Source organism: Engystomops pustulosus, chromosome 2 (genome assembly GCF_040894005.1).
Source record: "Engystomops pustulosus chromosome 2, aEngPut4.maternal, whole genome shotgun sequence".
Classification (NCBI taxonomy): Eukaryota; Metazoa; Chordata; class Amphibia; order Anura; family Leptodactylidae; genus Engystomops; species Engystomops pustulosus.
Window position 1 is genome coordinate 65125575 of NC_092412.1, and position 24981 is coordinate 65150555.

General features: G+C 42.0%; 1 protein-coding gene across 2 annotated transcripts in view; it reads right to left on the reverse strand.

The window, feature by feature from the left end:
• Positions 1-8347: 8347 nt before the first annotated feature.
• The window catches only part of PMEL (premelanosome protein), a 28641-nt gene continuing 12007 nt past the window's right edge, over positions 8348-24981 (reverse strand). For both annotated transcript variants that reach the window (XM_072135047.1, XM_072135048.1), the window contains exons 2-13: positions 17669-17801; positions 15048-15179; positions 14767-14913; positions 14552-14692; positions 14309-14470; positions 13656-14084; positions 12763-13182; positions 12296-12448; positions 12123-12216; positions 10761-10963; positions 9589-9676; positions 8348-8826 (exon numbers count right to left, since the gene is read on the reverse strand). In XM_072135047.1, coding sequence (XP_071991148.1) covers positions 8676-8826; positions 9589-9676; positions 10761-10963; positions 12123-12216; positions 12296-12448; positions 12763-13182; positions 13656-14084; positions 14309-14470; positions 14552-14692; positions 14767-14913; positions 15048-15179; positions 17669-17801 — 2253 coding nt within the window. In that variant the 3' untranslated portion in view covers positions 8348-8675. The remainder of the gene's footprint in view (positions 8827-9588; positions 9677-10760; positions 10964-12122; positions 12217-12295; positions 12449-12762; positions 13183-13655; positions 14085-14308; positions 14471-14551; positions 14693-14766; positions 14914-15047; positions 15180-17668; positions 17802-24981) is intronic.

Here is a 24981-nt window from a genome sequence, read left to right on the forward strand (position 1 = left end):
TCGGTCTCCCCCACTGTCAGGACCATAAAGGAAGGTAAAGTAACTTTATCTGTGCTTACATATATGTGTTTGTGTATATATGTGTGTGTATGTATGTGTTTATGGGTATATGTGTGTATGTGTGTATCTGTGTGTATATATTTGTGTGTGTGTGTGTATAGATGTTTATGTGTATGTATATGTGTGTGTAAATATGTGTATATATATATGTATTTGTATATATGTGTATGTGTGTGTATATGTTTGTGTATATAAGTGCATATGCTGTATGAGTGTTATGTATATTCTGTATATATGTGTGTGTGTATATGTATATTTGCTGTATGTATGTGCAGTGTGTGTTTATGCTGTATATACTGTTTGTATATGTTTGTATATATGCTGTATGTATCTGCAGTATTTGTGATATTTATCAGGACTTCTATTTGTTACTACATGGCGGTACACTGTATGCATTTTATACTACATGGCGGTACGCTGAATAAATTTTTTACTACACGGTGGTATGCCGAATGCATTTTATACTACATGGCGGTATGCTGTATGCATTTTATACTACATGGCGATATGCTGTATGCATTTTATAGTACATGGCGGTACGCTGTATGCCTTTTATATTACATGGCGGTACGCTGAATGCATTTTTTACTACACGGATGTACGCTGAATGCATTTTTTACTACACGGATGTACGCTGAATGCATTTTTTACTACACGGTGGTACGCTGAATTTTTTTTTGCTACATGGCGGCATGCTGTATGCATTTTATACTACATGATGGTGCATTGTATGCATTTTATACTCTATGGCGGCACGCTGTATGCATTTTACGGTGTTTTATTTTAACACCAAATCAATATGATGGATCTTCTTCTGACACTCCCAGATATATTACATTACATATATGGGGGGGGGGGGCGTCTCTCTATGGCTCGCCTCAGGCAGCAGAAAGGCTTGGTTCACCCCTGCCAACATTCACCTGTGTTTCATTTAAAGACAATTGAGCTCATTTAGATATATATTTTACAGTCAAACTTGGATTTTCTGGTTGTTGAGTAATTTTTTAAAAAAGTTTTATTATCATTTATGAAGTTTTACATCGTTATTATGTCTTTGTTTCTCCGACATATGAAATGTTTATTATTTTGTTGTTTTCGTCTATCTTGGATTCTTTTCCTGACTTGGATTATGCCACTTCCTGGTGACCCCCTGAGAATTATTTTGCCTTTCAGTTATTTAAAACAACAGGATTTCTGTTTGGATTGTACCATACAGACAGTACACAAGGTGGGTGATAAGACAGGCTTCTGTCACAAGGGTAGGCTATTTGCACATGTGCAATTCCAGGACACACATAACAGAGGCAATGGCAGTCTGTGTGTCCTCAGAGTGTGAGGTCCACTCAGGCACCATGACAGTAGAAAAAGACGACTTGTGCCAGAAACACGGGCAAGAATAGGAGCCGCTTCATAATTTATGATTCAGACAGTCAAACTCGCACAGGAGACTATGGAAACTACAGACATGTATTAAAACAACGTCCTTGTTTACTATATGTAGCGTTATGCAGTAAAAGATGATGACTCCTGATTATCCTCCAGGGACATCGATGGAGGAAGCCACAGCATGCCAGGAAATCCTATTCTATTTACAAAGAAGGCATAGAATTCTATGCCTTCTATGTAAATAAAGCCTTTCCTGGCGTGCTGTGGCTTCCTCCATCGATGTCCCAGACTACAGGTTCAGGTACCAGAACCTTTGGCTGCGAGCACCCAACTATATGAACTCACGTGCAGGTTTTGGATTGCTGTCTTTCTTTCCTTCTTCTGGATTATCCTCCTAAGACATCAGACAGACATGGTACTACACATGGGATGCTCTCCTGAGGATTTATAATAGACTGAACATAAATATAACTAAATCAACTGTGTCTGATTAAAGCAGAGGGAAGGTTACACTGCATGGGAATTAGTCTTTCTGTACATAACTTCTGTTATGTACAATGCACTCAGGTAAGGAGTGGAGTGCATCTTTAATTCACTGTACTGATATATGTACAGTTTGTATTGTTGCCAAGTGGCATATTTCAGCGGTATGTAGCAGCATGGGCAAGTTAACACAACTGTGTGTTCTTGCCATTAATAGTCAATTGCCATTTGATCACTTTTTATTGAATTTTTTATATTTTTCAAAATGGCAAAAAAATGCCATTTGCGACTTTGGGCACTATTTTCCGTTATGGGGTTAAACGCAGTAAAAAAAACATTCTTATATTTTGATAGATCGGGCATTTTCGGACGCGGCGATACCTAATGTGTTTATGATTTTTACTGTTTATTTATATTTATATCAGTTCTAGGGAAAGGGGGTGATTTGAATTTTTAGGTTTTTTTAATATAATTTTTTATTTTTTATTTTTTTTTATTAAAATTTTTTACTATTTTTCAGACTCCCTAGGGTACTTTAACCCTAGGTTGTCTGATTGATCCTACCATATACTGCCATACTACAGTATGGCAGTATATGGGGATTTTGCACACCATCTATTACAATGTGCAGATCGCACATTGTAATAGATGGTCTAAAACATGATAGCCTCGGATCATTGTGTGATCCGAGGCTGTTATGGCAACGGATCGCCGCTCCCCGATGGCGTCACGGGGAGCGGCGATCGGAGCCAAGATGGCGGCGCCCACGCGCCGCCGGCTCGTTAATGACGCCGGCAGCTTTGCCGGCGGTGATGAAAGGGTTAAGGGTACAAGCACCGATCGCGGGTGTTAGCGACGGGTGCTTGCTTCATTGTGAAGCAAGCACCCCGCGTGTATGAAGAGGGCTCAGCCCGTGGACCCTCTTCATACTACCCCATGCGCAATAAAACGTACAGGTACATCTTATTGCGCTATGGGGTTAAAAGAACCCAAAAAACAAATTGACCCCCAAAAACTAAATATATTTTCATAAACTGCCATTAGAAAGCATTTCCCCTATCCCTACATTGTCCCTCTACCTGCCTGTAAACAAAAACAGTTCTAAAGTTGTATGCAAATGACCTGAGAGAGGTCCAATGAATCATTATCCTATTCAGCTTATTCATGAGTGGTAGGCATAGCCACACCCCCAGTGCTTGACTGACAGCCTGTATAATGATGTGCTTCCTAGTGCTGGTGGCCACGCCCCCTGCAGCCGGTGTGTGTATGAGATACTCCTATACACATGACTGACAGCCTGTATAATGATGTGACACTCCTAGTGATGGCTCCTCTATGTGCTTTCTGGTTCTGGCGGCCACTCCCCTTGCAGCCTGTATGTGTATGATATACTCCTATACACATGACTGACAGCCTATATAATGATGTGACATTCCTGGTGCCCCCTGCAACCTGTGTATATGAGAGATACAACCGATACAGGATCCAGCCATGTGTACGTGAGGAAAGTGCGAAAGTGATGTCGGTGTCTTTTCATGTATATGGGAGAACACAGCATGTCAGGTACTTGTGTAGCCTATGCCTGTGTCTCTCACATGTGTATAGGAGAACACAGCATGTCTGGTACTTGTGTAGCTGATGTCTGTGTCTCTCACATGTGTATAGCAGAACACAGCATGTCAGGTACTTGTGAAGCTGATGTCTGTGTCTCTCACATGTGTATAGGAGAACACAGCATGTCAGGTCAGGGCAGCCATCAGGAAATTCGGGGCCCCATACAGCAAAAGTGTCTGGGCCCCAACACACCCCAAAGCCGAACAAGCCTCCTGCCCCCCGCAGTGACCTTTCACAAACAGGGTTTGAGGCCTGTTGCTACGACAAGGCACACTCTTCTGGTAGATTGCCAATAGGAGTCATACTTTTGGTCAAGTATATTTATTATAGTGCAAATATGGCATCAAAAACTAAAGCATGGTGAACAGTAAACATATAAAAGTGTTTAACAGACAACATATAACAAATATAACATTATAAAGTGCAATTGCTAGGGCCGCCACTATCTTTTAATGTTTTAATAAAGAATTGTGTTAATTACCAGTGGGGGTGCTCCAGTGCACCTAAGGGCTCTTTACGTCACCCTGCCACCAGTCCTGAGGTAATCTGAAGTCCTGGTACCTGTGCCTGCTCAGCAACCTCTGTGAATCACTGCATAAGGGTCAGGACTTCATATTTCCTCAGAACCAATGGGAAGGAAAAGAAGGAGCGTTCATTGCATGCCCCAAGGAAACCTAAAGTCCCTGCACCTGCACACTGATTCACAGAGGCTGCTGAGCAGGCACAGGTATCGGGATTTCGGATCACCGCAGTCCGCAGGACTGGCCGCTGGGTGACATAAGGAGCCCTTAGGTGCACTGGAGCACTCCCACTGCTCCTAAGCTGGTAATTAACATAATTCTTTATAAAAGCATTAAAGGATAACCATAGAGGCCATTTTGATGGAACTTACAGTGCTGAAGTCAGGGTCATCAGGTGCATAGCATGATACCTTCAGGTACTATGCTGTGCACCTGGTGCTCGATTCCCTTTAAACAAGGGATATATATAAAGACAAAATACTCATGTACCACACTATAAAAATAACTTTATTAGATGCATGCATCTATAAGTGTGTAGTCACAAGAATGCCAATAAATAAGCATCAGCATTCAATGGATAAAGTAAATGCAACAATGTTTATAAATATATGTAAACTTCACCATAGGTGTAAACAAAAAATTAAACCAACTCAAATCACTTTGAGCCTCTATTGCAACAAACAGTTGGTCCCAGCAGCTCCAAAAAAGTGTACAGTTGGTGCAACATGGTCCTTGTGCTGACTGCATCACAAGGACTGCACTTCTCACATCATAACCCATATATGATGCAGGGAGCTCTGAGCACTTGGAGCTGCAGTGAACTGTAATGACATTGTTTGTCTTTACAGTGCACTGCCACTCCAAGCACTGTGGAATTCCTTGCATTATAACTGGCTTAGGGTGCAGTCCTTGTGACGCGGTCAGCAAGGACCATGTTCTACAAACTATACTCTGGCCTGAAGCCACATCAGCTAGATCTTGGCAAAGTAACCGCAAATTCAGATTCACGGAGCAATCAGTCTTCTTACTTTCAGATTTGCAAAATCTTTTATCAAATTCCGCTACCTGTTCAGAAAATGCTGAAAACTTTACTAACAATTAACATCCCTACAGACAGCTCCCTGACACTGTGTGACTGACTACAGGATCTGGGAGTCATTAGTGGCATCTAGTACCTTATAGATGACAATCTCTTCCATCAGGAGGACTTTATTCCGGGTTCTCCAATCCATGACGTATCACAGGTGAATTCACAGCTGGATATCTTCAGCTCCGTGCAGCATCTCCACCCGGCGTCCCTAAAAATACCACAGTCACTTACAGTATAAAGTCTCCTGGATAACAACACTGCGCTCCTAAATAACCCTCACAACACAAGTGACCGCACGCTACCCCACATAGAACACATCCCCTCATTATTGATATGCTGCCCCCCCCCACAATGATTTATTTGATATGCTGCCCCCCACAAGGAATGAAATGATATGCTGCCCCCCCACAATGAATAAAATGATATGCCGCCCCCTCCCCCACAAGGAATGAAATGATATGCCGCCCCCCACAATAAATTAAATGATATGCCGCCCCCCACAATGAATTAATTGATATGCCGTCCCCCCCCACAATGGATTAAATGATATGCTGCCCCCCCACAATGGAATAAATGATATGCTGCCCCCCCACAATGGAATAAATATGCTGCCCCCCACAATGAATTAAATGATATGCCGCCCCCCCCCACAATGGATTAAATAATATGCTGCCCCCCCCCCCACAATGGATTAAATAATATGCTGCCCCCCACAATGGATTAAATGATGTGCTGCCCCCCCACAATGGAATAAATGATATGCCGCCCCCCCCCCACAATGGATTAAATAATATGCTGCCCCCCCCCACAATGGATTAAATAATATGCTGCCCCCCCCCACAATGGATTAAATGATATGCTGCCCCCCACAATGAATTAAATGATATGCTGCCCCCCACAATGAATTAAATGATATGCTGCCCCCCACAATGAATTAAATGATATGCTGCCCCCCCCCCCACAATGAATTAAATGATATGCTGCCCCCCCCACAATGAATTAAATGATATGCTGCCCCCCCCCCACAATGGATTAAATGATATGCTGCCCCCCCACAATGAATTAAATGATATGCCGCCCCCCACAATGGATTAAATGATATGCTGCCCCCCCCCCACAATGAATTAAATGATATGCTGCCCCCCCACAATGGAATAAATGATATGCTGCCCCCCCACAATGGAATAAATGATATGCTGCCCCCCCCCCACAATAGAATAAATGATATGCTGCCCCCCCCCCCAATGGAATAAAATGATGTGCTGCCCCCCCACAATGGAATAAATGATGTGCTGCCCCCCCACAAGGAATTAAATGATGTGCTGCCCCTCCACACTGAATTATTTAATATGCTGCCTCCTCCCCCACCATGAATTATATAATGTTCTGCCCCCATATTTTAATAAGCCCCCACCATGTTTTTACTGCTATTTGATTTAAAAAAAAAAAAAACTCGTACTCACCTCAGGCTCCCACATCTTCTTTCTTCAGCCCGCGGCCAGGCAGGAAAGGGTGCGCGGCCGCGTGATGACGTCATCGCGCGGCCGCGCATCCTAATTCATGGAGCGATGTGGCCGGAAGACAACCCCGGCGCACATCGCTCCAGTAATAGTGCTCGAGCGGCCGTTTCCGGCCGCATCGAGCACTATACAGTGACGGGCAGGAGCTTCCGGTCCGGACGGACGGAGGTCCCTGCCCGTCTACCGTGGAGAGTGTCGGGGCCTGCCGGGGCCCCAGCAGGAGCATGAATATCGGCGCTATTGGAGCGCCAGGACGGGGGCCCCCAACCAATAAATCCGGATCCGGGGGCCCGGCGCTAGCGCTCCAATAGCGCCAATGATGATCCGGCTCTGCTCATGGCAGATGCGGCCCTGCGGGCCCCCCCCTAGTGTCTTAGAGTCCGGGCCCCATAGGGCAGTACCAGTTGTACTGCCCTATCGGCGGCCCTGTGTCAGGTACTTGTGTAGCTGATGTCTGTGTCTCTCACATGTGTATAGGGGAACACAGCATGTCAGGTACTTGTGTAACTGATGTCTGTGTCTCTCACATGTGTATTGGAGAACATGTCAGGTACATGTGTAGCTGATGTCTGTATCTATCCCATGTGTATAGCAGAACACAGCATGTCAGGTACTTGTGTAGCTGATGTTTGTGTCTCTCACATGTGTATAGGAGAACACAGCATGTCAGGTACTTATGTAGCTGATGTCTGCGTCTCTCACGTGTATGGGAAAACATGTCAGGTACTTGTGTGGCTGATGTCTGTGTCTCTCACATGTGTATAGGAGAACACAGCATGTCAGGTACTTGTGTAGCTGATGTCTGTGTCTCTCACATCTGTATTGGAGAACACAGCATGTCAGGTACTTGTGTAGCTGATGTCTGTGTCTCTCACATGTGTATAGGAGAACACAGCATGTCAGATACTTGTGTAGCTGATGTCTGTGTCTATCCCATGTGTATAGGAGAACACAGCATGTCAGGTACTTGTGTAGCTGATGTCTGTGTCTCTCACATGTGTATAGGAGAACACAGCATGTCAGGTAGTTATGCAGATGATGTCTGTGTCTCTCACATGTGTATAGGAGAACACAGCATGTCAGGTACTTGTGTAACTGATGTCTGTGTCTCTCACATGTGTATTGGAGAACATGTCAGGTACATGTGTAGCTGATGTCTGTGTCTCTCACATGCAGCAGACACTAGCAATCCTTGTAGGCTGCACTAACAGGTAGTGGTGACAGAATTAGTTACCCCATGACAGGTGTCATTTGTTAAGCTCAGTTAGGCATGTCTATGAGGGACAGTAGGTATTTAGAAAAAATCCTGTACACCTTTGAAGAGTTTGGCCAACTATAACAGGATAACGTCAGTTTCACACTGCCGTTGTCCATCTGTCCACGGATCATTCAGACTCCTGTGTCACGAACCGACAATACTGCTGGGGATGGGACTCATTACTTCATAGCCATATATGATTTCTTCACTAAACATGATTACAATGTTGCTGCTGTTTAACAGTGACGCAGGAACTCCTTACATCATATATCTCTATGACATAGCAGTATTGTCACGGGACTCGCCAGGAGCTGCGGATTCCGGGGCAGCAGGACTTGACTACTTGTGACATTCCATGTCATGCTGGCTTCTGGCGGATAGATGGGGCTGTGCAGTCATTACAACAAATATAGTGTATAGTGTGAAATTTATTTTATTATAACTTTGAAACCAAAGCAGGCATTGTACTTGAAACACTAAGCAAGGGATGTGTCTCCGATGAAGATCATATACTATACACAGTCCAGGTTTTATTACATTTATTGGCAAAACAATGTCAAGCTTGGAATGAAAATGCCTTTTGTCCTCAATTTAGAGTGTAGAATGCACCATGCTCCCATGGTGAAACATTTACAGCCACGTGCTGCTTTTACACATGCTAGATGTCTCTTAAAATGAATAACTGCTTGTCACCCTTCTCTGTACGGCCTTCTGGAACGGAGAATGCTTTACCCTGCATTTGATCAAACCACCCGACCATTTAAGAGGGGGCTGTTTTCCCCACTCAAAGAGCGTCCAAGAGCATTCTGAATGAAGAGACGAAGAGACGGACGGTCGGGGAACCAGTTAGCAGAGGAGTGTTCTGTTCTCAGAGGTGTGTAGCTCTTCAGGTGTCTAAAATAATAGTAAAGAAGGAGGGAAAAAAATATTTAAAAAAGTAGACAATGAAAAATTAGAGAAGAGAAGCCACAAGATCTGGGAGGAACTGGAAAGAAGCAGTTCCCCCCCCCCCCTCCCACCCTTGGGGAACAGCTTCTCCATGTGACCTTTTCAAATATATGAAAACACCCATCACTGGGCTTAGCGACGCCCCCTGCTCCTCTACAGCCAATCCCGAGTGTGGGGAGTTATTCATACATTTGAAAAGGTCACATGTTTCCCGAGGGTGGGGGGAAACTGCTCCTTTCCAGCCCCTCCCAATTGGCAACTGCCTAGTCACACAGCAGATGCTAATGAAAGGTACAATATAACATATCTTTTTTTCTGTAAAACCAATTATACAAAAACACTTTGGCAGTGTATGTACTATGCTCTGTGGGGACTGGGGGAGTGCTAAAAATGGGTCTCCTCGTGACAGGTTCCCTTTAAGAAAGGTATGTGGAATTCTTTGATTCCCAGCAATCACTGAAAATCAGGTTTTCATCCTTAGAATCCATGTAGATGAAATTCTCTCAGCTCCAGGGACATGGCCACAACTATGTTTCTATTTTAATCTTTTTATGCCTCCTAGCCCCATCCTTTTTACTTAATGATTGACATCACCCATAGAAAGAAAGTATTAAAAAAAAAAAAAGAAAATATATATATAACTGGGAAAACATAAAAAATGCCCAGCATAATGAGAGAAATACCACCAATGAAAAAGCATGGACTCACTTGTAAGTGTAAGCTACTGCAGCAACAGCCAGGGCAACCACTAGCACACCGACCGTTACAGCAATTCCATTGACTGAAGATGCGGCACCTGAAGTAAAACACAGTTACATTATGCTGCAAGCATACAAAGATCTGTAAGTGTATTTTAAGTAAATTTATAAATATAAATTTCTGTCTTATATACCACTAGTGATTTTTAAGAATAAACTCTGCAGGCTATGTTATTCAATTGTAGCTACAATACAGGCAGTCCCCGAGTTACGTACAAGATAGGGACTGTAGGTTTATACTTAAGTCGAATTTGTATGTAAGTCGGATCTAAGATCGCGGTCCCGTTATAACAGTATAACAGATTCTGTGCGCATAAAGAACAAGCCGCTGGTATAACGCGACCGCGATCTTAGTGATGCAAGTGGAGGGGGAGGTAACTAAGGACGCAGTCACGCGATACCTACAGCTTGTAAAGCGCTTCCGTGCGCATAAAGAACAAGCCTTGGTATTGTGTGACTGCGTCCTTAGTTACCTCGCCCTCCGCTTGTATCACTAAGATCGTGGTCCCGTAATATCAGTGGCTTGTAAAGCGCACTGGACAAGTGCGCACAGCTACCAGGAGCTGCGCGCTGAAGATATAGTAGGAGGATAGAAAGAGGCTACTGGGCGTGGAGCTTCAGCTCCGGCTACTCCACACCCCAGTAGCCTCTTTCACAAATTTGCATATTAGGGCAATAAAAGATTTAGAAACTTATTGGGCACTGAAGGATTAGCCTTAAAAGGGGCTCCAATGGCATTATTTAGAGGAACCCGCCACCAGATCTACCTTAAAGGAAACGTACCATCTCGGATCTACCTATTAAGTGTCATGATAGTTACATATAACTTCTTAAAGATCAGTTGTACACCACAAACCTATGTAGTAGCTCTGTTAGTTGTCTACAGTTTTATTTTTTTAATAGTCATCAGTTCAAGCAGTAGGAGTAAACAGAAGTATCAGAATGTTCAGAAATAATCAATAACAAACAACTTTAAGGGTTATTGCCCACCCACAAAGCAGATTGCCATGAAGCACCACTTTTTTACAGAGTAAAGGTTTTTATGGTACAATGCATGTTCCTTTATATAAAGCATTTTTAAAAAATAAGTTCATGGTCACCGGTATTGTATTTTAGACTTACCTGACACACTGACTTGTGCACTAGCAACAGCCAAGCTGACATCATCGGTAAGGGACACGTTTACACAGTAGACCCCGGTATCATTGAAAACTTGCCGCAGTACTAGTTGGCAATCAGATGAGGGCTCCACTGGGTTACAGACTGTCTCCTGTGGATTCTCACAGTCTGGGTCAGAAATCACTGTACACACTTGTCTTGGCACACTGTAATAGGAAGTCAGTGTTCAAACAGTTTCTACAATTTTTACAAGTGTTAACATGGTTTTAAAGGGAAACCGCCCCTGATTTTCATTAAAGACAGGTTGCAGAAGCTGATTACAGCTGGATTGCATAGATGTCTTTCTGACTTTTCTAAAAATTTGAATTACAATATAATTGTGTGTTTTAAAATATCTGGTTACCTGACAAAATCCTTCGGTGCAAGTATGTTTTTGTTTGGATGCATTTAAAAAAAAATCACACATGTGACTTGCCTGTGCTGCTCAATCACTCTTCAGCTCTCAGCCCCCACCTTTCTGCTCCTGTACAGCTCCTCCCTCCTGCTCCTCCACCCACACAAGGCCAGAGCTCACAGCCTGGTTAAAAGACATCAGGAAGGGAGAGAGGAGCTGTACAGGAGCACAAAGGTGGGGGCTGAGAGCTGAGGAGTGAGCAGCACAAACAAGGCATTTTGTCAGGAAGCCAGGTAGGTTAAAACACACAATTAAATTGTAATGCAAATGCTGTAAGATGTGTTTTGTGAAAATAAGGTCATCAGTGACAGGTTCCCTTTAAGTTAATAGTAAAGGAATTGAGGTCATCATCTTTGGATTCTAATCAATGGGGAAGTGCCAATTTCCAAATATTCAGAATCTTGAGACCAGATTTCCTGGAGGCTTTTAGCTGCTGTGACAGAGGAGTTTCTAGCAAAGAGTTGAGGGTTTCAAGTATTTCACCCAGCAGTAATCCTCTATTGGTTGGGCTGCATGGTGAGAAATTATTTACACTAAACTATGGGGGGCCTCTCAATCTTGCATCAGCATTTTATGCCCCACACCCTTTGGTACATCCCAAATGTATGAAGAGGCCCCCGCCTCTTTGTCCAATCGTTCTCTTAATACATCCAGCCTGGAGTAGAATTGTGCTATAACAGGCGCAAGCTATAGCTGCTACACCTGATTGGCTTACTCCGGCCCATTCTATGGCTGGACTTGGCCCACTACAAGCCCCTCCATGCCCACTTGCTGTGGAGGCTACTAAAAACTAAGTGACGCTACATATTTATCTACACAAAGGAGAAGCCTAGATCCAAAATTCCTATTAGTCTGCAGCAGTACTTGTATACACATTGCCCTTATTGTCTTCCTCATTTTATTATAATTACCTTCCTTGGCAAGTAACAGTGAGATCCACAGTATTCTCCAGCCCAGCGGCCACCAGTGGCTCCACCTGCACAATCTGTACACTTTCAATGCCAGCTGCAAAAATACAAAATACAGCAAATAAGTTGGTGGCATAAAACCATCACCCCTGCTTCCCATTACACTAGATACTTACAAACAATTTCCAGGTCATTGGCAAAAGTTCCATATCTATACAGTAGGCATCCAACAAATGGTCCCTCAGGTGCCTGGCGCTTGGCAAGTAATAAGACTTCCCCATTTGCTTCTGTGACTGGTACCGAGTCAATGGAGGCAACCAATTCAGTCACTGCAGAGAACAATATTGTATTGTGGCGAAAACAGTTCTTATCAATAGTGAGACCCTAATCCTCCTTATCGTATACAGTAAAATTTGTACATGAGTGTATGAGGCTATCATGGCCCAATTTCCCTGATGACACTGTGCACAGTGGTTAAATATTCTAGGTAGGGCTCTGTATATGACTTTGTCTTAGTGTTATCATTAGGTAGAGAATTGACCAAATACTGCAACACTTGGCCATGCTATAATGCACTACTTTTTCTGTCTCTATGAACCATTGTCACCTTATTGAAATGCACACCTACACTATGGGAACATACCTTCTGCTGGTGCTGGTGTAGAGGAACCTCCTGCAGCCACAGTACTTGGTGTAGTATTTTCCTCAGTAAGTGGTGTTTCAGTTTCTACTGCTTGACTAGGTACAGCCTCGTCAGCTGGCACAGCTTCTGTTATACCTACTGCTGTACCACTTGGAATGACATCCTCAGTAGCTGGCAAACCATCCTCAGCGGGTAAAGCTTCTGTTGCAGCATTCTCCTCATTGACTACAGCCACTTGTGAGGTCCCAGCTTCTGCTACAGGTGTTGGTGCATTTGTTTGATCAATTTCTGGCTCCACAGATGCAGAATCCACATCATTCTCTTCATTTATGGCAGCCTCTGTTACAGGCAGAGTAACTACTACAGCTAGCGACACTGTGGAGTTACTAGGAACTGGCACTGCTGTACCGCTGGGAACCACTGAGGAGAAAAAAGGACCGGTCACTAGAATGTATATTCCTATCTAGGACTACATCTATAGTCTTTAGCTACTATTTTTATCACTGATATTTAATGGTCATATAACCTGCTGCCAAAAATTGCCTAAGATCAGGTTTTAAAGGCAGCATTTTGGTAGTACTTGATGTGGCTCTTCCACCTTTTTATTGCAGAGACTGAAAGCTGTATTAGACACGTAGCATGGGTCAGTAGCATGTGGATGAGTTGTTACTACTGGATAGTACAACATACTGTATTAGCCTTATGTAACAGGCAACAATCCCGTGGCATATATGTCTTTATAAATGGCATTTTTGGCACCCCCTACCTGAGCTTATTTGTCCCCCATATGAAAAAAACAGCTCTGCTAAATCATGGCTGGGTATAGGTTTAAAAGTATAAAAATATAAAATGAACCTACATAAACTGATACGTAGTGTGAGAACATTACATACCACTTAATTGTCCACCATTTGTTGTAGCTCCTGTTGTGGGTTCTGCTTCTGTTGTAGGTTCTGCTTCTGTTATGGGTTCTGCTTCTGTTGTGGGTTCTGCTGGTAATTCTGTAGTGACACCCCCTTGTGCCGTTGGAACCAAAGGAGCAGCACTGCCACATGGAGAAATGGGAATGGCAGCCTGAACAACAACATTTGCCTTGAATACACCAGGGGAAACATAGGTATGAGTAACGCCTGTATTCCGAGTTATAAGTGTACCACTTTTATCTCCAAAATCCCAGGAGAAAGATATGTCAGATGTCTGGAGATAACTGCTTGGGTCATGTAATGCTACAGAGAAGGACACCGCTCTGTTCTGGATGAAGCGCTGGTCCTCCTGGTCCAGATCAAGAACTTGAGATATGGAAACAGAGAATGGTATCTGATCTGTAACAAACATAACTTTGTATCAGAAATATGATCTTAGGTTGACAAAAGCCAGATACAACCTGCAGAAACTTTGTCAAAATTAAACAGCATCCAATGTATACTTTACTGTCCGAGTCAGTACTCAATAATCTATAACATTAACATGAGGACATGTAGCATTACATCAAAAGCAAGCTATAGAAGACATATTTTCACACCAAACATGGAACAGAATTTCATACCAGTTATGGCAAACTGAGAGGATGTGCTGCCAATGGGAATAAATTTTTGACGCCCTCGATAGTGGTACACAACAACATCCATTCTGTATGAGCCAAGTGGGATGCCATCAGTCTCCACTGTTAGATTGGAAGAGGGACCATCAACCACCTGCCAATACTTTCCTAAAATGAATTACAGCTTTGGTTATTCATATGCCACCTTCGAAATGTGCAGTATATTTTGGTTCTGAAATAAAAACCTACCCCATGCTTGCCAAACGTAGACAAATTTGCTGCGTTTCTTCTCAGAATCACGTGGGAAGGGACGGCCATCTGGAAAGGTACATTGGGAACCTTCTGCTGACTCGTCAGGGTAGACAGGTTGACCGGCTGACACCCAGGTACCTACAGAGTTTAGCGCATATAGTAGTCAAACCTGCATTGATTCAAATCTTTTTTTAAGCAGAAATGATACTTACTATTAGTGGTGCAGTTTTGATTCCATACAACCTGTCCATCAGGTAGCACAGTTTGATTTTGGGGAAAGTTAAGCTGGATGTAGAAAGTTGTCTTTGCTCCAGTCAATGTGGGGGCATCATTTTGGATATCAAAGGTTACCTGACCTCCTAATTTACCAGAAAATATAGCAAAACTTGTATTGATGGTACATATCATGGTAAATGGATACATGCATAGTGTTCTAATGCATAAAAGCTGCATATAAACCAAGCATAAATCATATGTACAAAAGTCTTCTGACCTTTCCAACAGTCCCTCTTCTGGGCTTCACTCCCTCTCCAGACAGGGTACATCTGGCTGTTCCATGACTTGAAGGGCAGACGCCTCTTACTTTGTACCTCAAAGGTGCTCTGCTGGATTCTATTTCCAGATCCTAAAACATGTAAAGATGAAATAGTAAATATTAACAAAATACTAGAAATAGTTCATGTCCACCTTTGTGTCACATGCCATCAAAAGCAATATGACTTACTGAAAGATAAAAGGAATCCACGAGTCATATGAGACAGGGGATTAATCACTTTGCTTTATTGTATAACCCCTTATTCTTAGGCAGAATTTTTGGCTAAGTAGTGCCCCTTTGTATCAGCATGTGATGTGTGATCTGGAGTCGTGCTGAGGGGCTCTAGGCAGAGATGGGTCACATGGAAATTCAATCCTTCTTGGAATCCTACATGTGACCCTCAGCTGAGATGTCCAACCTGAGGTTTTAAGGGAATATGGGTAGTAGTCATGTTCTAAGTCATGCAGAAGTATTCACAATCACAAAGTAATAAGACATGACACCTTTAGTATCAAAGAGCTTACAACACTTTAAATCATTTAAGCTTTTCTCGTAAGCATTTCTCCAAATGTTCCAAAAAATGTTTGACTGGATACTGAATTTGGTTCTTTCTTTACTCCAAAAACAATGTGACTCAATAAGTTACCATAGTGAGGTAGAATGTAGCTGCAGCAACTCAATTTACCTGTCTACAAAGTCACTTATTTGACATATATGTGTATATATAGATAATTGATGCATAGTAGGTCTGACACATCTGTTATGGCTTAATACTTCACTATACTGCACAGTGCCACATAAGACAGAAAAGCTGTGAACAACTTTAAGGGCACATCCATACAGTGCTTCATTTACCTATTAAGTAGAAGGAGCCAGTCTACTTCTATACTGTACAACGTTTGCCCATGGGATATGTCTGATACCATAGCTCAGCCAATGCTATATATTGCTTTGGTCAGACATCATTCCATGCAGTAGATTGTGGATTATAGGGTGCCTGATAAGCATAAGACAATGCTGCGCACGTCCAGTTATTTGTACTATCTGGTCTACATTGAACCTAGGAGCTTTGCATTTATATGGTACCATATGACATGGTGTGAATGCTTTTTCCCATGTATCAGTAGTTGTCTTTTTATAAATTATAGAAGCATAATGCTGAACTGAACTATAATCTTTACACTGAGGACACTCTATACATACAAACATATCCTACAATGCTCTTTTATACCCTCTTCACCTTTCCAATGGAAAATGAACAACGCAAGCCGTTTGGGGGTCTGACTGATATTATCCCCACCAATTGTCCCTCAGCTGCAAGAGACTGAATGCAGTAATATTTAAGCACATTCACTGCAAATCGATTCAACGTGACGTAGAAAAATAAGGATCAGGATTATGCTTCCCATAGACTGATGGTTGAGCATGGTCTCCACTGCGAAATTCCATCTCCTCCTCACGCTGTGCACTAAGACTGATATTTGGGGGCTAAGAACCCAATTGTTGTGTCTCTTGAAATTCCTATAAGTGAAGTTTTTTGTGCAGCATATGCTACCATCTTATAAAAACTGCAAATCACTTCGAATTAGCCCTGCTTCTTATGTGCCTAGGCAGGGGCATGACAATTGCCCATTGTATAATACCCCAAATATTGAAGGGCAATATGGGCTGCATTGTGGTATTTGACCATCGCTATAGGTAAATACTTTAGTACAGACTTCAAATTTGTTTGATTCTATTAAAGGCAATTATTCTTATTTGCAAGATTGACATGAGGTAGCTCATTTTTTAAGTTTCTGCCAACGTTTACATCTGTATTTTATAGTCCATTGTGGAACCAGAAGAAAAATGAAGCCAGTGATTTCTATGGACGTTTTAGGATTCAATTTTCTTAGTATGTATCTGTCACAGCCTATTTCCTTCCCTGTTTCCCTTTTCTCTTAAATATAAGTATTTACCACATTTCTGGTCCCACAAAACAAAATTTAAAGAATAAAAAAAAACATACATGAAAGTTAGTTCCTATCTTAAGAACATCGAACTTATAGAAGGATCTCTCTGCCCACGGTGACCTCTGGATGCTGGTAGTGTACTGAACTTTAGCCTTAGGTTGCAAAGATCAGCTATAAGAGTAATCAGAGGTGTCTATAATGAAACTTCATTGTTGGTCCCTGTTCTTATGACAACCCAAAATTAGAAAATCCTATTTTCACAGGGCCAAAACATTTTTTGTCACACTTGCAAAATATACCTTTTCTGACTTACATAAGAACAAACCTACGGAATCATAACCCATGGACTGCCTGTAATTCACAAAAAAACTGAAAGACTACCTTAAGATTTTAGACCAACTGCAGGGTAACTGCAGAAAGCTTTCATTTGTATAGTTCTGAGATCAAAACTGAACAAATGCCATAGTTACACCAGATATGCCAAATGTCAATGAAGTTCTTTTTCTTATTTAAGGAATGTATGTTTATGAGCATGTCTTATGCAGTCCTTAAAATAAGTAAAATATAAAAATCTAGACACTCCGGTGTGATGGAGCCTCCAGGAGAAGTTCTCTTAGTAGTACTCACTGTTCTGAGCCTTTATCCCAGCACACAGCAACCACAGGACAGACAGGTGCCAGATTCTACTCATGTCTCCGGATGCCTTGTTCCCCCAAAACAGGACTCCAGCACAATGAAAGAGGAAAAACAGGGAAGTTTCCTATAAAATACCCAGCAAGAGTTCATTAGCATAATCATGCCTCCCCCGCATGACTTTACACGGATTAATACATTCCTGTTCATTTCACGAGCCTCCCTGCCCCCAGTGGACAGTCATTCTAGACCTCAGGCAAGGTATTTCATGTGATCGCCTTCATCACTCTTATATAAAGTAATAACTATGTGAAGAGGCTGCTTCCATTTGAGTGTAATGGATGGATATGGCTCCTCAGTAAAAAGGGTTTTCCAGGCTAAAACCTTTGATAACACATCAATAGAATATGCCTCCAATATCAAAATAGTAAAAAGGAAACACTAGGCAGCACCACAAACTATAATAGTTCATAAGATTTTGTAAAATCTCATATACAGGGCACACATTTCTTTCTAAACGGAAAGGGTTTCCAGTAATCCTGGGAAAAAAATCAGGGATAAGGATAAGGAAAAAAAGGAAAATATTGGTGCTGTTTTAGCAATTTGTTAAAGAGCACCTCTCAGGTTTATTTGGGACCCTAAACCAACTACAGGTCCTTAGTGTCCAAAATCGGCCTTCTTGAAGTCTTTACAATTAAAAAATATTATTAAAAAATTAAACTTTTATACTCACCCAGATGTGAGTTCCATAGGGCACACATCTACAGATTCAGTGTCTGCGTCTCCTCTCGCAATGCGGGATGTGGAGCCGGGACAGTATCCCGACTTAACTGTGCATGTGCCGTAGTAACAACGCTTGCACAGCGATGCTGAGGTATCATACACCAGCTTCACTTCCCAAAACACACAACAGCAGTGGGAAGGAAGAGACAAGGTGAGCAAAACATTTCTTTTTTTCTTCCAAATTCATAAAAATCAAACAGGGCGTTTGGGGACACTTAACCTCCAGTCCATTAGGTATAGTGTCCCAAATCACCCTTTAAGGACAGAATCATTTTCACCAAAAGATTTTCTGTGCCACATTTATCAAGGGTTGCGCTGCGTAATCTGTGTTTGCTATATAAATAAAGGAATTATTAATATTGATTATTAAGGGTTTTAGACAGCTGTCAGACACTTTCACAACTAAAAGACAAAGAGGTTGGCTTTTCAAGGAAAAGCCTGTGTGCCAAAAATGATTCCAATGCTGCACATTTTTGGCGAAGCATTCTGTCATAAACTAAGCCAACTTATAGGAGGTGCATAGTAAGACTAGACTATTGCTCCTCCAATTCCATTGCAGTGGGAAGAAGCTGTGCCAAAATGCATTTAGACCTAAAACGCTTGTTTTTGGTATTAGCCAACAGATGTTTTATTTATTTACCGGCACGTGTCACAATTCTCGATCATAATTGTTTGGATCTAAACACATCTGCGATAGTGAGAGGCTCCTCCCAGCTGCGCAACACTATCGGAACGTGTGACCGCAGCATCGGGGTCCCTGGTTTATCATTATGGATTTTTTTCCTTTAAGCTCAGACCTGCTTCACCTGCTGATTTACACATCACTGAGCCACTGCTAATGAGAGGCTTTTGCCCTGATTGGAGGTCATGTGATCCTTTGATGCCTCTGAACTGTGACATGATGCCTGTATAATCTGTGTGCTACCTTCTTTTTATCTCCCACAAGTACAAAGCATGCCTGTGTGGCAATCAGTCACATTGAGGTCTTAGCCCCCACTGGCTAAAAAGGCACAAAGATCACATATTCACAGGAAGATGCTCTGCAACATTATATGTAATGGATTTCTATAAAAATAGAATTACAACTTTTGTCACTAAAACGAAGACCCTCATCTCTGGATATTGTGGGGGTGTCCAACAATATTAAAAAAAAATCTTGTGGGGGAGGAGAGGGGGTGGCTGTACAAAACAGAGCCATGTTAAAAGGGGCATGGCAGCTCGGCTCCAACTCCTTACACCCTTTGAGGCGGGCTGAGGATCTGTGCCCTGTAAACAAACAGGAGCAGGGCACCGGGAGACGGCGGCGCGCAACACCAGAAGGACAGCAAGCAGAGATCTTGAAAACCATGAAGAATAGGTGCAGAAAGTATTTTGGAAATTGTATAACTTTTCCTTACTCGTTAAAAGTGGACAACCCCTTTAAATACCACCACTAGGAAGCACAATTTGTTATGCAGGAAACAAGCCCTCATACAGCTCTCTACATGGAAAAATAAAAAAGTTATGGATTTTTTGAATGTGGGGAGTACATGTATGGCGCAGAGCTTGAAGGGGTTAATATTCCATGCCATGTACTGGGAAGCCTGAAAAAAAAAATGCCAAATGTGGTGTAATTGACAAAAAAACATTTGCGCCATTTTCTTTTGGGTCCTGTTTTTATGGCTTTCACTGATCTCTCCAAATGACATCTCCCTTTATCCTTTTGGGTTGGTACAATTAAGAAGATACCAAATTTTTATATGTATCATTATGTTTTAGTTGATTTAAAAAAATGTAAATCTTTTGTACAAAAGAAAATTATTCATTTTGCTAAATTCTGAGGCCAATAACTTTTTCATACTTCAGTGTGCAGAACTGTTTAAGGTGTCGTTTTTTTTTTTTGTTTTTTTTTGCAGGATGAGATGAAACCATTTGGGAAACTGCTCGACCTTTTTATCAAAATTTTGTGTTGAAAAATGGCAAAAACGTGGCCATTCAGAGGCTAATTTCCATTATGTGGTTCACTGCCAGGAATAACTGTTTTAATATTCTGATGTGGCCCTACCACTTAGACTCCCAGCTGCCACAGCACGTATCGTCACCTCCATGATGATGTCACAGGGGCGACAATCTTGGCCAAGATGGCAGCACGCCGGCATTTGAATGCTCCTGGCAGCTTTGCAGAGGAGCATTTGAATGGTTAACAACCACAATCAATGCCGACATCAATTTCGGGTGTTAGAGTTTGGTGTTTACAGCATTATGCTGAGCCCATGAGCCCTCTTCATACACCTACTGACGCACCATGATATTAGGGGACGTCCTGGTGGGGCAAGGGGTAAAACCGAGTATATACTGTATACACAGTAAAAACAATAAATCCATGTAAAATGGTAAATGGCACACAATCTTTGAAAAATTAAACCAATTTTTTTTATATACCATATATAACCCCTGCCCTTTCTATTACGGCGCACTTCGGGTGCGGGTACATGGAGAGTGCTCACGGGCTGAGCCCTCTCCATAGCCAGGAAGTCTTTGCTGCAAATTGCAGCAAAAGACTTACAGGTAACAAAATCAGACCGCCATCTTGGTGATGATCGTCCCTCCCCGTGACATCATCTGGGAGCACCGATCGTTTGCCATGACAGCCTCGGGTCTTCCAAAGACCCGATGCTGTCTCGTTTTAACCATTTAATTACAATGTGTGATTTGCACACATTTGCATGAATTAGGGGAAAATCCCCATATACTGCCACACTGTAGTATGGCAGTATATGGTAGGATCAATCAGACAACCTAGGGTTAAAGTAACCTAGGGGGTCTGAAAAATAGTAAAAGTAAAAATAATAAAAAGTAAAAAAAAAAAAAATTCAAATGACCCCCCTTTCCCTAGAAATGATTTAAATAAACTGTAAAAATCATGAACCCATTAGGTATCACTGCGTCCAAATATGCCCAATCTATCAAAATATAATAACGGTTTTTCACTATGTTTAAAACTGTAACAGAAAATAGCACCCAAAGTCGAAAATGGCACTTTTTTGCCATTTTGAAAAATATCAAAAATTCAATAAAATCCAATCCCCCACCCCGCTATACATCCGCCCCCCCGCCCCGTTATACATCCAGCCCCCCACCCCGTTATGCAGCTGGCCCCCGTCCCGTTATATCCCGAGGCCCACGCAGGTCTACTGTGCGATCAGAGCATGTGTCGGCTGCTGACACTCAATACTAATGCAGCGGCGGCGGCTGACGTCTGAGCCAGTGACGTCGCACGGACCTGCTGCCGACTGACAGAACGCACAAAAGACCTGCGGGGGCGCCAGGAAGGTGAGTTTTGAATTTTTTTTTTTTACTCGAGTATAAGCTAAGTTTGGGTTTTTCAGCACATATTTTGTGTTGAAAAACTCGGCTTATACTCGATTATATACGGTATATAAAATTTATCCCCTTGATCGCGCCGACCCAATGAATAAAGTAGACGTGTCATTTGGGGCGAACAGTGAAAGCTGTAAAATCCAAGCCCACAAGAGAACGGTGCAAATGAATATTTCCACAATTTTCGCTGCATTTGAATTTTTTTTCCTGCTTCCCAGTACACAACATGGAGTATTAAATACTGTCACTATGAAGTGCAATTTGTTACGCAGAACACAAGCCGTCACACAGCTCTTTACGTGTAAAAATAAAAAAGTTACAGATTTTTTATGGTGGCCCCTTCTGCTCTAAAGTTTAAAAAGTGTTAAAACTGCGATACCGCAGTTTATAACACTAACGAAAGTAAGTACCGGCACCAGCTCACCCTGAGCTGGTGCTCGACCTTACAGCTTACCCCTACCATTCTAAATGGTAGATTTCCTTTAAACTGTATGTTGTGTCATATGCTGGGAGCATACAGACAGTCCCCGGGTTACACACAAGATAGGGTCTGTAGGTTTGTTCTTAAGTTGAGTTTGTATGTAAGTCGGAACTGTATATTTTATCATTGTAATCCCAGCCAGAACTTTTTTGGTCTCTGTGACAATTGGATTTTAAAAATGTTGGGTTGTCCAGGATTAAGAACCAGGATTAACACTAAAGCTTCATTACAGACACCTGTGATAACTGTTACAGCTGATCATTGTAGCCTAGGACTAAAGTACAAGAAATTACCAACATCCAGAGGTCCGTTTGTAACTAGGGGTCGTATGTAAGTCGAGTGTTCTTAAGTAGGGGACCGCCTGTACTGAACTCCTGAACACAGATGCATTTAGACCACTTTGCTTGTAATTGGGAAATAGCAACATGTATTTTGTCTTGTTAATCAGAATAACTACTCCCTGATGCACTTGAACTGCATTTAAAAATGCAGTTCAAGGTCAATGGGACACATTTACTTACCCGGTCCTGCGGAGTTCACCAAAGTGCATTGTTCCTATGATCATGCACTGCGGCGCAATTCACTAAGATTGTGCGCCCGATATCCTGCATGTGTCGCTTCCCCGCTCAGGTCCACCGGAGTTCACCTTCTTCTTCCTGGTGCATGTAAGTGCTTGATCTTGCGACACAATTTGAAAGTTAAATCCCACGCTCAGTCCGAATCAGTCGGATCGTCCGAAGGCCCCCCCCCCCCGATTTCTGTCGCATGAAATCCAGTGCAACTGCGCCACAATCCGATTGCGTGCAAAACAATCCCCGGTTAAATACCTGTCACAGCGGCGCAAATCCCAAAAACGTTGGAAAAAACTACAAAAGTGCGTCCTCGGACCCTTAATAAATAAGCCCCAATGTGTCAACACAGCCTTAGGGTGATGTCACACATGGCGTTTTTGGGTCGTTTTTAGTGCGTTTTCAGATCGTAAAAAGCGCATCCTTTTTTTAAAAAAATGCATGCGTTTTTTATCCGTTTTTAATTGCGCAACTTCAGAAAACTGGACAAAAACGCATTCGTTTTTTACAATCTGAAAACGCACTAACTAAAAACGGCCCAAAAACGGTCTAAAAATGCCATGTGTGACATCACCCTTGCGTTTTCAGATCGTAAAAACCGCATGCGTAAAAAAATTCATGCGTTTTTAAAAACGCACACGTTTTTGACAGGTTTGACCAATTATCTTAATTCAAACTCGTCAAAAACACATGCGTTTTCAAAAAATTGTACACAGAGGATAGTACACAGTTCACACTATAAATGGGGTGGATTAAAAATGGTCCTTTTGTCTATCCTGTTTCCACTGCAATTATAAATTATTGCGCGGGACAGTCTGATCAGTAGATTGCAAGGTGCACTTAGGGCTCTTTTTATACTAGTGCTTCCATTGAAAACGGATACGGTTTTGTTTCTGTTTTTCTCCCGTTTTTTTGGCGTTATTATATCAGCAATGTCCTTTTTTTTCAGGTCTGCACATCAAAAAATGAAGGTGTTAATATTGGTAATAAAACATAACACCAAGTTTCCAAGCTACATCAGTAAAATATACAGAGCTGTCATCAGTTTTTCTTTTTGCGCACCAACAGACTTCTATTGCCATCAGTGACCCCCATCCAATAGAAAAGTTTTCAGAATTTTTTTCACAAAAACAACGGATCAGTGGAAAATAACTGAAATGTGAAAACACCTAAAGAAAAGAATGGCTCAGTGAGGCACCTGTGGAAATTACTGATGTAAAATCCCAATACCAATGTAAAAAAGCCCTGAGGCCGCATTCACATGTAGCGTTTTTTGTTGCGTTTACAAAGCATCGGGAATGCATGCAATTTCAACGCAGCTGAAGACCAGCTTGCAAATGCGTTTTATAATCTTAATCAGCTGAAAGAAAAAAAAAAAAGCATAAAAAAACGCATCAAAAGTTAGGACTTTGATGTAAAAGTTAAGGGTGATTCCAACACGTGGCGTTTTTGGTCCGTCTTTAAGCATGGATTTTCAGTCCGTTTAAAAATGTGTGCGTTTTAAAACCGCATCAATTTTTTACCATTCACCATACGTTTGGCCGCTTTGAACTTATTTATCTTAATTGATAAATAGGTTCAAAGCAGCTAAACGCATGGAAAATGCTTAAAAACGGACCAAAAACACCATGTGTGAAACACCCTAAGGCCGGCGTTTTTTTTGGGCTGTTTTTGAGAAGTCTGTTAAAAAAACGCATATGCTGGTTTTTGACCAGTTTTAATTAAGACAATTGGTAAAACTGGTCAAAAACGGTTGTGTTTTAAAAAAAAAACACATGCGTTTTTCAAAAACGCACGCGTTTTTTAACCAACTGCTTAAAAACTACCCAAAAACGGGTTCAAAACGCCACATGTGCCACCGGCCTAAACCTACATTCACACGGACGTATGAAAACAGCCGTATCAGTACCATACCGTACCATTTTTTACAGGTTACATACGGCCCCATTCATTTCAATGGACAATACGTCCAACCATTTATATTGCCGTTTTTGACACTGTGTATGTTCTCCCTTATTTCAGTTCCGTATGGCCTAGAAGTCTATGGGGACGTATAAAATACGGGTTACATACGTGCTGCATACGGATGAAAAACGTCACGTATATACGGGCTC